General features: G+C 57.1%; 2 protein-coding genes across 11 annotated transcripts in view; one reads left to right on the top strand and one right to left on the bottom strand.

The window, feature by feature from the left end:
* Window positions 1-12: 12 nt before the first annotated feature.
* G6PC3 (glucose-6-phosphatase catalytic subunit 3) lies at window positions 13-4,451 on the top strand. 2 transcript variants are annotated; one of them, XM_045984406.1, is made up of 6 exons: window positions 19-468; window positions 2,296-2,402; window positions 2,828-2,918; window positions 3,102-3,220; window positions 3,409-3,550; window positions 3,784-4,451. In XM_045984406.1, exons 1-6 carry the CDS (start codon window positions 251-253, stop codon window positions 4,145-4,147), a joined length of 1,041 nt encoding a protein of 346 aa, XP_045840362.1. In that variant the 5' UTR covers window positions 19-250; the 3' UTR covers window positions 4,148-4,451. The 2 variants fall into 2 exon arrangements, with proteins under 2 accessions (XP_045840363.1, XP_045840362.1); XM_045984407.1 differs by lacking the exon at window positions 3,102-3,220 and having other exon boundaries at window positions 13-468; window positions 3,784-3,946.
* A 1,958-nt stretch (window positions 4,452-6,409) lies between these two features.
* The window catches only part of HDAC5 (histone deacetylase 5), a 37,242-nt gene continuing 31,159 nt past the window's right edge, over window positions 6,410-12,492 (bottom strand). For all 9 annotated transcript variants that reach the window (XM_045984401.1, XM_045984397.1, XM_045984396.1 and 6 more), the window contains 13 exons: window positions 12,326-12,459; window positions 11,499-11,619; window positions 11,028-11,077; window positions 10,753-10,860; window positions 10,292-10,347; window positions 10,060-10,147; window positions 8,773-8,892; window positions 8,420-8,517; window positions 8,125-8,243; window positions 7,286-7,419; window positions 6,918-7,002; window positions 6,628-6,793; window positions 6,410-6,531 (listed from right to left, as the gene is read on the bottom strand). In XM_045984401.1, the coding sequence (XP_045840357.1) occupies window positions 6,492-6,531; window positions 6,628-6,793; window positions 6,918-7,002; window positions 7,286-7,419; window positions 8,125-8,243; window positions 8,420-8,517; window positions 8,773-8,892; window positions 10,060-10,147; window positions 10,292-10,347; window positions 10,753-10,860; window positions 11,028-11,077; window positions 11,499-11,619; window positions 12,326-12,459 (1,319 nt within the window). In that variant the 3' untranslated portion in view covers window positions 6,410-6,491. The remainder of the gene's footprint in view (window positions 6,532-6,627; window positions 6,794-6,917; window positions 7,003-7,285; window positions 7,420-8,124; window positions 8,244-8,419; window positions 8,518-8,772; window positions 8,893-10,059; window positions 10,148-10,291; window positions 10,348-10,752; window positions 10,861-11,027; window positions 11,078-11,498; window positions 11,620-12,325; window positions 12,460-12,492) is intronic.

Genomic DNA, 12,492 nt, shown 5'->3' on the forward strand with positions numbered 1-12,492 from the left:
CCAGTAGAAAGGAAGGCCCGGGAAGAGCACTGGAGGAAACGGTACCGGCTAAAGGCCCCGCTCGCGCGAGTCTGGGACAGCCGAGGGGCGGGGCAGGAGGCGGGGCTCTGCGCCTGCCGCGGGCAGGGGGCGGAGCCGGGGGCTCAGAGAGGTGGGCTTTGGACCGCAGTGGGGAGCCGCTTCCTTGTCTCCGAGACTCCTCGGCTTCCGCCTTAGAGCATAAACCCGCCCGGCCGGCCCCTGGGTCGTCATGGAGTCCACGCTGGGCGCGGGCATCGCGATGGCCGAGGCACTGCAAAACCAACTGCCTTGGTTGGAGAACGTGTGGCTCTGGGTCACCTTTCTGGGCGATCCCAAGAGCCTTTTTCTGTTCTACTTCCCCGCGGCCTACTACGCTTCCCGCCGCGTGGGCATCGCAGTGCTCTGGATCAGCCTCATCACCGAGTGGCTCAACCTCGTCTTCAAGTGGTGAGACAGCGAAGCCCTCGGCGCCGGGGTCCCCCACCCCCAAGGGCCCTGAGTCCTGAGCAAGCCCTGATCTCTCTAAGCAGGTGCCTTAAAGGCTCGGACCTCCCCCGCCAGCCCGCCCCACTGAACCCATAGCCTTAAGACCTCCTCTCCCCTACCCCGTATCCCCTGACTTTTTACCTTTGAGCATCACTGTGCATCTTGGTCTCGGACCTCAGAGTCCTCATGTTACTCATTAAACCCGTATTTCTCAAACAGGCCTGATCAGAGAAATCACCTAAGGGGCGCCTTTAGAATGCAGTACCTCATCCCACCTCAGACATACAGATTTAGAAATTTCAGGGAAAGGGTTGGGAAGCTGTATTTTAAGAAGAGGCTAGGGCGGCTTAAGTAGCAAAAAGTCCTGCTTCTCAGCTCACGCTTTCATTCATCTAGTCATTCATTTATTTGACATAGTTGCTAAGAATCATGCTTTGTGCCAGGCTTCGCAATAGCTGCTAAGGTGCTGGAAAATTTAAGGTGCATTTCCTGGACCCGGACCAGCAGCTTAGGAAGCCCTTCAAACTTGCTAGAAATGCAAGATCTCAAGCCCCAGGCCAGAGCTACTGAATCAGAATCTGCATTTTATCAAAGACTTCAGATGACTGGAGTGCCTAGTAAGGCTTGAAAAGCACTGCCTCCCAGGGAACATTTTCTCCTCCGTTTACTAGTGGGCTCCTCACACAGACTTAGAAGCCGGGAATTCCAGGCAAGTGTGTGGGGCCCCCAGGGCTTATCTCTTGGTGCCACCTGTTCTCTCTGGGGTGAAGAAGGGAGCTATGCCTCCCGCTGGGCGTGAGCTGCTCCTCCCCATTCACCTCATCCCCTGTTGCCTGATGCCTTGCCTGGGGGAGGGAAGGGAGTTCAGAGGAGACATTTGAACAGGCTGGAATGACTTGCTGAAAAACAAAATAGGAGTTACCCTCCCCTCCACTCTTCTCTGCAAGAGTTTCATCCCTCCTGAAAAGGGAAAAGCAACGGTCTCACCATTTCCTTTTTGCCTAATTGCCCTTTGCTTTGTGCTCTCTCTCTGCCCAGAGTCTGTGTGAGCTGTGTTGGGTAGACGCTCTCAGTGCCCCTCCCCCACGTGACAAAGCCCTTGTTCATTTCCTAAGTGTGTTTGGAGCACCTGGTGTGTGAACCTGGTGGCAAGGAGAGGCGGCTCCCTTTTGTGTCCCTCCCCAGCAGCATCTTTTCTGCTCTCCCACCTTTTCTCGTTCTGGCCCCAGCAGCCTAGCCTCTTCTGTGTGCCGTTTCCCAGGGTCCAGCGAAGCACCTGCCAGGCCAGGGGACCTTGAACTTTTGGTCCTCCTTGTTCTTTCTCAGTTTCCGCTGTCCATTTCCCCTTCCCGGTTTCAAACACCGGAGACCCACCTAAGGAGTTCACATGTAGGTAATTGAGGCTGGAATTCGGGGAATAGGAAGAGGGAGAAGCAAAGCATGAGTAGGGGTCTGGGAGCCAAAGAGGCAGGTCCCGGGCTCACTAGGAGTGAGAAGAGTAGGGCTGGCCCTGCAGTGGGATAAGAGTGGGACTAATGCACATTTCTGAGTGTGCACTTGCACACATGTGCACACACATGGTCTCTTGTCTCCTCATCACTTCTTTAAAAATAGCGTGCATTCTCTTCCAAAGTTAAAAAAAAAAAAAAATCTCTGCGATGTAATCCACAGAATTGGACTCCCCTGCAGACTCCACCATGCAGGCCCTCCAGAAACATCCTTCTGCTCCCCGCCTGTTCCCCTGCCTGCATGTGCGTGTCGTGTCATCTTGCATCTGTTCTATTCCAGGTTTCTGTTTGGAGACAGGCCCTTTTGGTGGGTCCATGAGTCTGGGTACTACAGCCAGGCCCCAGCCCAGGTTCACCAGTTCCCCTCTTCTTGTGAAACTGGTCCAGGTGGGAAGCCCCAAACCTCCCTGTCCTGGTGTGGTTAGGGTTTGGTGAGTGTTTCAGAGTGCTTTTCAGCCGGGGTGGCCTAACCAGACACCCAGCCCCTCCGTTACTGACCCAGAGAACAAAGAGAGCCCGGGAAGACTGAATTGAATTCTGGGAGGAGAGCGCCCAGGCCAGAGTGCAGCTAACCACCTTGTTTTGAGTAGAGCCAAGAGACACAGGGCAAAGCAGAAGCCTGAGAGCAGTGGGCTCAGGCGGGGGTGAAGTAGGCTGCAGGGCAGAGGGAGCCTGGACAAGGGTGGGGCAGGGGCGGGGGCAGCGGTGGGGGTGATGGGGAGGTGTGCAATGGCAACTGCATTCAGCTATCACCAGGGGCTCCTGAGTTCCACGCTCATGCTCTCACCTCAAGCTTCTGGATCCCCTGGCAGGCAGCCCTTCTGGACACTGCATGATCACAGGAGCCGCCCTCTGGCCCATCATGACGGCCATCTCTTCCCAGCTGGCCACTCGGACCCACAGGTATGCCTCGGCATTGCCTACCATCCCCCCAACCCCTGGATCCAAAAGACCCAACAGCAGGGCAGCCTGGGAGCTGGAGCTCTGGGGGCCCTGGGGCATTTGGTCAAACCATGACGTGCTTGAGTGCTGGGGGAAGCCGAGCTGTATATGGACACCCCCTGAACTGTTTGTTTTTCTTTGTAGCCACTGGGTAAGGATGATACCCAGCCTGGCTTACTGCACCTTCCTACTGGCGGTCGGCCTGTCCCGGATCTTCCTCTTAGCACATTTCCCTCACCAGGTGTTGGGTGGCCTAATAACTGGTGAGCAGCTGGGGCCCCAGGGTGGGCCTGGGGGTCCCCTGGCAGTGGGAGGCCGGTATAGGATCTTCCCTTCGTACAGTGGACCCCAAGGTGCCCTTACAGCTCAGACTATTTTGCCAAGCTGCCCTACAGCTCAGGAGGCTCATATCCCCAAACCAGTTGAAGCTGCTGTTACCCCACTTTTCTAGGTGCTGTCCTGGGCTGGCTCATGACCCCCCGCGTGCCCATGGAGCGGGAGCTAAGCTTCTACGGATTGACCTCACTGGCCCTCTTGCTGGGTGCCAGCCTCATCTATTGGACCCTCTTTACACTGGGCCTGGATCTTTCTTGGTAAGTCCTGCTTTAAAGCTTGGGCAGGCTGGGGCCTGTCTTGCTTCGCCTGTACCTAGCCTTGGTGGGTCCCTGGTTTGCTGTAGCTAAAAAGGGACATGTTAGTTTTCACAAACACAGACTCTCCGGGGGTCACAGCAGAACATGGGGGTAGACCCCAAAGGAACTAAAAGCCATTGGCCCTCTTGCTTCGAGGGGAATGTCTTTCCTGGCAAAGACCCTCCTCCCCATAGGTCCATCAGCCTGGCCTCCAAGTGGTGTGAGCGGCCTGAGTGGGTGCACGTGGATAGCCGGCCCTTTGCCTCCCTGAGCCGTGACTCGGGGGCCGCCCTGGGTCTGGGCATCGCCCTGCACTCTCCCTGCTATGCCCAGGTACGGCGGGCATACTTGGGACACGGCCAGAAGATAGCCTGCCTTGTGCTGGCCATGGGGCTGCTGGGCCCCCTGGACTGGCTGGGCCACCCCCCTCAGATCAGCCTTTTCTACATCTTCAATTTCCTCAAGTACACCCTGTGGCCATGCCTGGTCCTGGCCCTCGTGCCCTGGGTGGTGTACACGTTCAGTGCCCACGAAACACCACCTGTCCGCTCTTCCTGACTTCAAGTGCTCCTGTTCCCATTTGCATCCCCCACCCCAAAAAGCCAACACTCCGTGATCTCCATTCTCCGGAAGGCAGCCCCCCCTTCCCCTTCCAGCTCCCAGCAGGCCCTGCTCATCCTCAGTCTCCCACTGCTCTGTCATCTGGTCTTAGCCCCAGAGAAGGGCCTTCTCTCTTCCCAGAAAGGCTGGTCGTCCTGCCTTCCCCGCTGAGCTCCCAGGGAGCTAAGGCAACATCAAGACCGTGGGCTCCTGTAACACTGTGAGGGGCTCAGAACAGCCCCAATAAAGCCCTTGAACACTTCCGGATTCTTTTCTTGCCTATGCGCACATTTCCACTGAACTTGCCTGTGTGTGTCCAAGCGAGACCCTTGCCAGGCCACCTGTTCCGCACCCCCCACACCCGTTTCCACGGAGACCTTCCGCCTGGGCCCTCTACCCAGCATCACCACCGAGGCCACAAGAGAGGTCCCATGAGATGCTATGGCTAGGTTTGGTGAAACCTTGTCTCTAACCTCTGAGGACAGAGACACCGTTCCCTCCCCACCCCAGCCTCTTGTTTCCTAAATTGGCTACTCCAGGGACTGGAGAAAAACAGAGCAGTTTTTTGGGCCAGGATGGGCAATGAGAACCTCTATTCCATTTGGAAGCCCAGAGAAGAGAGACAACAGCCCCAGAAGGCACTGCCAGAAACAAGTTTATTTACATAAGGACACACAGTGTAACAGATTACAAAATACTTAACTGAAATCCATATCCAAGGAGACAAAGCAAGGAGTGGGTTTACATGAGAACCAGACCAGCCATGGGGAGAGGGAGGGTTAAGGGCCCGGAGCTGGGGCTCAGCGAGGGGAGGCTTGCTACACTGGGCCTAGCCCCATCCGCATCCCCCAGGAGGATCTAGAACACACTAACAATACACAAGACGCAGCACACCATCAACCCATGGTGGTGGGACTCCTGGCCCTCTCCTAGCTCCCTCAATCCTACTCAGGCCCCCATTAGGATAATAAATATGTAAACAGACAGGTGAGGCCCACAGGATGGGGTGGAAAGAAGTATGTGTGGTGTTAGGAGGAAGAGGGAGGAAGACTCAGCCCCCTGGGAACCGCTTCCCATCTTTGGTTTTCTACAGGCTAGACCGAATTCCCTAGAAGACTTATGAGCTCCCGAACCCCAGAAACAGGAATAGCCTGGGCTCCTGGGAAAGAGAAAGGGTGCTGTTCAGTCCCTCCTGGTCTTAGCTCCCTTGGGCTAGTGACCAGCAGAGGAAGCCCAGGAGGAAGGGAAGCTATAGCTGAGGGCAGACTCCTGGGTTCCTGGGTTCTGGCCCTGCCCCTTCTAGAACCCTACCCTCACCATCCCTGGGCTTCAGGGTCAAAAGCCCCAGGAGGGAGGTGGGCCACTGACCCTTCTCATGACCTGCTGGATGGCTGGGGTAATGTGGTCCTGAAAAGCAGTGGGGCTCTCACCAGCCTGGAGTCCCCCTGCAGGGATCACCTCCTCCTCCCCAGGCTGTGCCAGCAGAGGGCCAGGGAAGCCAAAAGAGTAAGGCAGAGAGCAGGCCTGGTTCTGCAGCTCCCCGGTCCCTCAGAACCTAGGAGTCCAACCCCGTCCCTCCCCACACACTCTGACCCTCTCCAGCCCCTGGGAACAGAACACAGGCCAGGAGAAGTGTGAAGCAAGATTGCCTGGCCCACAGACCACAGGCCCACCTCCTGGGGCAGAAGCCCTCCCCTCAGTGCTAAGGCCAGGAGAAAGGAGGGAAAGGGGGTCTATGCAGAGATGGTGAGGACGACGAAGAGGGAAAACGGTGGGGAACAGCAGGATGGGAGACCACGTCCCCTCCACTCTGTATCTTACACTGTAAAGCAACCTTCCCGATCTTCCCCTGATGTTGGAGAGGGAAGGAGGGTGAAATTAAGGCATTTCCCTCCAAGTCAGCTGAAGCCAAGGCACCAAACTTACTGTTGCCTATTCAGTCAGGGAGACCCCAAAACCAGACGGTACTCTCTGGGCCCCCATGCCCACCTTAAACTGGCCCAGGCTCCAAGGGGGAAAAGGACAGACTGCAGGGAAGTGGGCATGGGACACAACATGGATGAGGGGCTGAAAAGGGCACCCCCCCCCCGCAACGCCTTACAGGGGAAGCAAACTTCTAGAATGGAGACGTGGGCCATGCTGTGGGAAGTTGGGGGTGAGGCCCAAGAGAGCTTGGAGGAGCAGGGGGGCAAGGCTGAGAGACCCACACGGCACACGTTGTTGAATGTGTGACTTTTTGTTTTTAATAGAAAAAATAAACAAAATCACAATGATGAAGCCCAGAGGAATGGGGGCCAGGGTGTCACAGGGCAGGCTCCTGCTCCATGGGCTCCTCTGGCGGCCTGGAGGAACAAGCACAGGGTGATTGGGGGCGGGGGGTGGGCACAGAGGTAGGGACACCAGCTTGGGCAAGGCCAGAAGTCAGAAAGGAAGCTTACCTGGGGCTGTGCTCCCGGGCTGCAGCAGCCTGGGCCTGCTCAGCCCCCACCGACAGCAAGGCCATGGCGCTCACAGTCTCCGCCTCCTCCGTCTCACCTGCCTGGGCCTCCCGCAGGGAACGGCCTAGACCAGCGGCGAACCTCTGGACGCAGCTCCAGTGTTTGCCTGTGGACAAGGGGCAGGCAGGGGTCAGGGAGGACAGAAAGCCCCATACTACATCCCCAGCCCTGGCAGGCCCGTAAGCTTCTGCCCCCTTGGCCGGCTGAGGTCTGAGCCTCTCCTCACGCACTCTGGATCTCGATGACTTTCTCTAGCGTGGCCACTGCGTTGATGTTGGGCTTTTGTTGCAAGACTGCCTCGTCCAAGGGCTGCAGCTGGAAGGGGAAAGAACAGAAGGCTCATGGTGGGGAGTGAGCCAGGGTGGGTCCTGGTCCCATAAACACCCCATATTCGGCCCCAGACATCTCCCATGACAGGGGCGAACCTAGCTTTCTGGAGGAACCCTGGGCCAGAAAGCCCTCCCTGGCCAGCAGCTGTCTTTAGGACCCAGGAAAACCTTCCCACCTTCTTGACCAGTGTTGCTTGATCAAGAAAGGGGCCCTCCCTTACTAGCCTCTCCCTGGCCCCTCACCCCCTCTGTCTCCCTGTACCCCTTACCTCTACACTGAGCAGAGCTGAGACACAGGCCTCAGAGGCATCACAGATGGCGGTCAAGTCGTGGCCTCCCTCCAGGGCCAGCACCACCCGGCCCCCTGCCAGAGTCATCAGCTGCCTGGTCAAGTGGCCAAAGCCTTTAGAGATGGGTGAAGGGAGGAAGAAGAAAGAAAAAAAAAAAGGAGGAGGTAAGGAAGAAGAGAAAAATAAACACAAGAGGTGGAACAAATAGCACAAGATGGTAGATTTAAGCCCCAATACATCTCCATAATATAGTAAAATTGAATGTCAATGGACTAAATGCTCCATTAAAGATAAAACAACAGATGAGATTTTTAAAAATTTCAATTATATGTCCCAAGTAGCACCACTGAAACACAAGGGATCAACAAGCTCTATCCCTACGGGGCGCCTGGGTGGCTCAGTGGGTTAGAGCCTCTGCCTTCGGCTCAGGTCATGATTCCAGGGTCCTGGGATCGAGCCCCACATCGGGCTCTCTGCTCGGCAGGGAGCCTGCTTCCTCCTCTCTCTCTCTCTCTCTCTGCCTGCCTCTCTGCCTACTTGTGATCTCTGTCTGTCAAATAAATAAAATCTTTAAAAAACAAAAACAAGCTCTATCCCTATGACTCTGGGAGGAGATGTACCCTCTGCTTGCCCCCAAGTCCAAGGTAAGCAGAGGGAGAGCAGGAGGGGAGGCTCCTGCCAAGATGATTCCAAGTCTTAGACCTGCCCCACCACCCTGCTTCCATCCTCCAGCCTCTGCAATACCAGTCTCTGCTCTGTGTCCCCACTCAACCCCGTACTCACTGCTCCGCAGCCTCCCTCCATCCCCCAGCACTCACATCTGGCGGTGACAGAGTAGCCACCCAGTGGAGACAGGTGTCCCTCAACAGCATCGAACCCGGCAGAGACCAGGACCACATCAGGTGAGAACTCGTGGGCAATGGGCATCACCACTGTCCTGCAAAAGGAGAGGCCCAAGTTGACCCGGGCGGGTGGCTAGGCCAGGCCTCACCTTGCTCTGTTCCCCACCCAGAGACAACCCCCTCCACCCGCACCAAACTGAGTGCCTTCTGCCCCTCCCATGGCAGGGCCCAGGGGGCTCCCACCCCGCCCTTGGCCCTTCTCAGTCCCCACCTGAAGGCCGTTAGGTACTCCACGTCTCCGATGGGGGGATCCACACCTCCCGTCCATGCCACGTTCACATTGTACCCCACGCCCGGCCCTCCGCCAACCTGGCAGCGCGGTGGGGGAGGGGTTATTCTCACTGCCTGGGGATCCCAGACATCGCCCCCACCCTCAGCCCTGATTCCAGCCCTTGCTCCACTCACCGCTGCTCTGCATGGAGGGGCAACTGGCCTGTGTGGTCCTCCCACTAGGTGCCCAGACTCCCCAGGGACCCAGCACCACCACAGGCCTCCGGGGCTCCCTGCTGGGTCCTGTTCTGCCACCTCCCCAAGGGGCCCCACATTTGAGCCCAGGAACCATACCTCTTCAGGGGCCCCCGAGCCTGGAAAGAAGTTCCCGTTGTCATAGCGATGCAGGGAGATGTAGAGCACAGAGGGGTCATTGTAAAACGCTTGCTGGGTGCCATTGCCGTGGTGAATGTCCTAGTGGGGAGGGGTGGGAGATTCAGAAAAAAAAATCCCAGGCTCTGGCCCCAAAGGTCAAAATTCCACTTGCCCCCCCACCTCCACTCTATGGTGAACTTGGGGGGTGTAGCCCATCACTGGCTACAGGGCATCGTGTTCCGTTCACCACAGTATCATCCCGTGCTTCTCTACCCGGGGTCCATGGGTCACTGTGCAGAGACACAAAGCCACGGGATACATATGGTGGACCTCCCCACAAGCCCATCCCACTCAACAATTGGGAGGAAACGTCAGAGCTAGTAAGGAACTGAAAGCAGATACATTCGGATGAACCCAACATTTAAATGAACTTCTAAGCCAGAGCTGGGCTTCAGAGAGATGTCATCTTTGCTGCTGCCTGCTCCTGGTACTTTCCAGTCACCGGGAGTGGTGGGTGCCTTTCCCGCTGCCCTAAGAGGTGGGGTTTGAGAAGCGGTGCCCAGCAGCAGGAACGCAAGTGTCAGGCCCAACACCCCAAACTATGTGACTTTGTGGCTGCGTCACCCAACAGCTCGGGGTCTCCATTTACAGAAATGCACATCTGAACTTGTTTGTACTACTCGATGTGGCCAGGAGCAGTACTGTGTGTCCTGGCAGAGTCCACCGCCCCCCACAACCCGCTGCATCAAGAGGGGTTCCAGGGATGCCTGGGTGGCGCAGCCCGTTAAGTGTCCAAACTCTTAGTTTCAGCTCAGGTCATGATCTCAGGGTCGTGAGATAAAGCCCCACATGGAGCTTCGTGCTCAGCACAGAGTCCACTTGGGTTTCTCTCTCCCTCTCCCTCCACCCGCCCTTCCCACCAGGCATGCACGCTCACTCTCTGTAAAACAAATAAATAAATCTTAAAAAAAAAAAAAGAGTGGTTCTAGCAATGCTGGTAACGGTCTATACTATTCGAGGTAGAAAATCTCGGTTGCTTGAGGCTACAAGGTCGGGGCCAAGATGGACCAGGGCTAAAACCACTTTCGAATCTCTTCGTGAGGAGGGAGCCCCACGGGAATGGGAGGGCTGGGCGAATGCTCCAGCAGGAAGAGCTGTGGTAAGGCCTCAGGCCCAGCAGTGGTGCGGGCTCCTGAGGAAGAAGGGGCAGTGTCGGGGTGAGGCCCTCCTGAAGGCGGACCCCGACCCCAGCAGCCCACTGCCTACCCAGTCCACGATGAGAACCTTGCCCACGTTCAGCTTCTGCTGCAGGAGTTTGGTTGTGATGGCTACAGAGTTGAAGAAGCAGAAACCCCTGGTGGCCGGGTGGGGAGAGAAAACGGTTGGGGAGGTCAGCTGTAGCAGATGTTTGCTCCCGGAGCAAAACAGACACATCAGCTCAGCTAGGAGGGAAAAGGGAAGGCGGGGAGGGCAGTGGGTCTGGAGCGGGGGCACTCACATGGCTGTCGACTCCTCCGCGTGGTGTCCCGGGGGCCGGATGATGGCAAATCCATTCTGAAGAGGTGCAGACGGAGGGTCAGAGACACCAAACAGACAGGCAGGCAAGGTGGCCACAAAGAGGGTGGATACAGGAGGAGAAATAAACCAGGCAGGGAAGAGAACCCTCATGCTAGGAACACGGCCGCAGGCCACGTGCACCAGCAGGCACCATCTCTGACCTCGAGATACCCCTGAGAGCATCAGATGCCCGTGCCTCCTTCCCAGACCCCTCTTGACCCCTCGCCTCCCTAGCTGGTCCAGGAGCTAGCACCTCCCCCCACCACCCGACTCCCTGCTAAGGGAGTTAAGGCGCCCAGGGACAGTGCCTTGCTCTAGGGAAAGGCAAGGTTGTCCCTGTCCTCCACCCCTGAGGACGCAGGACCAAGCCAAGGGGGGCTGCGGCCTTGGGCACACACTCACCTTGAGCTCTCCTGAGGCCACCTTGAAAGCCAGCTCCACCAGGCAGCCCACTGCCATGCGCACAGCACTGGAGGAGTGCATTTCATTCCACACAGTGTCACTGTCCACCTGCGGGGGCAGGAGAGCAGGCTTCAGCGTGCCCCCTGCAGGGGGAGGGCAAGAATGGGGGTGGGCACCTGGACAGTGGGCCCAGCAGCCATGGTGGGCAGGAAAGGCGGGGCAAGAGCTGGGAGAGCCACCCACCCACCCACCCTATTAGCAGGTACCCTACTCACCCCAATGCCCCCGCAAGGCAGCACAGCGTACATCTTCTGGCTGATGGGGCCTGCAAAGAAGAGGGACAGAGCTACTTGGGAAGCTGGGGCCCGCAGAGGGTGGCGAGCTCCATGCCTGAAAAAGGCGGCCAGACCCAAGCAAAGGATAGGCCTCTGTGGCCCGCACCGGCTGGAAGAGGTCTGTGCCCTATTCTGGAGAGGGGACACCTTACTTCTGGGGCAGATGGCAAGAAGAAAAAGGGGACGATCAGCGAGAAGAGCAGAGCCCTCCCCATCACTGACCTGCCCCTTCTACAAGCCGCAGTGCACCCCACCCGTGCGATAGTCTATGTGGACTAGAGACGCGCACCCTGGAGATGGACAGTGCAGCAAGGAGACGGCCTGTGCCCTAGGGGACCCACCTCCCTACCCTGATAGTTCCCTAGCCCCGCAGGGCGGTGGACATAGCCCGGACCCCGCCTGCCGGCTCACCGAGCAGCTTCTTGCTGTCCAGCTTCTGTCGGTTGAGGGGGCTGGTCCCATAGAGCAGGGTGTGGTACTCGGAGTGCACCGTTTGGATCTCGTCCAGTGTGGCTTTGCGACCCCGGATCCGCTGCGCGGGGAGAGCAGAGGAGGCCGTTGAGGGGACGCACCGAAGGCCCAGCTCTCCCTGAGGCCCACACCCTCTCTCAGCCCCACAGCCTGGGATGCATGGAGCCACTTTCTGGCCTTCAGAGAATCCAATAGTTTTTGTTTGTTTGTTTTTTTTAAGATTTTTATTTATTTTTTTTTTTATTTTATTTTATTTTTTTATTTTTATTTTTTATTTTTATTTTATTTTATTTTATTTTATTTATTTTTATTTTATTTATTTTATTTTTTTATTTTTAAGATTTTTATTTATTTATTTGACAGACAGGGATCACAAATAGGCAGAGAGGCAGGAAGGGAGGGAGAGGAGGAAGCAGGCTCCCCGCTTGAACAGAGAGCCCAATGCGGGGCTCGATCCCAAGACCCTGAGACCATGACCTCAGCCGAAGGCAGAGGCTTTAACCCATTGAGCCACCCAGGCGCCCCGAGAATCCAGTAGTTTTTGTGGATGTGCGCCCTGACCCCCAGGAGCCCCGGTCCAGGACCGCCCCAAGTCAGCAAAGCGGGCTGCAAGGGAAGGAACAGAGACGTGGCTGAGAGGACTGACCCTGAGGTCAGGGGTTGAACGAAGAATGAAGATGACACAGAGAGCAGCTTCGTGGACGGGGAGACACAAGGGCTTTGGCTGGGTCTGGGCTGGGGGATGGAAGAAGGAAGGGCTCCCTTACCTCACACTTGCTAAGCAGGCCCGTCTCCTGCAGCCGTGACCAGATGCTCTGGATCCGGCCGGCGTGCTCGGGGTGCACGTGTGTGTTCCCACACATGCACTGGTGCTTCAGCATGAACGTGTCGTAGACCACACCTGGGCCGCACACGCACCTGTCAGCCCAGCCAG

Source organism: Meles meles, chromosome 18 (assembly GCF_922984935.1).
Source record: "Meles meles chromosome 18, mMelMel3.1 paternal haplotype, whole genome shotgun sequence".
NCBI lineage: Eukaryota > Metazoa > Chordata > Mammalia > Carnivora > Mustelidae > Meles > Meles meles.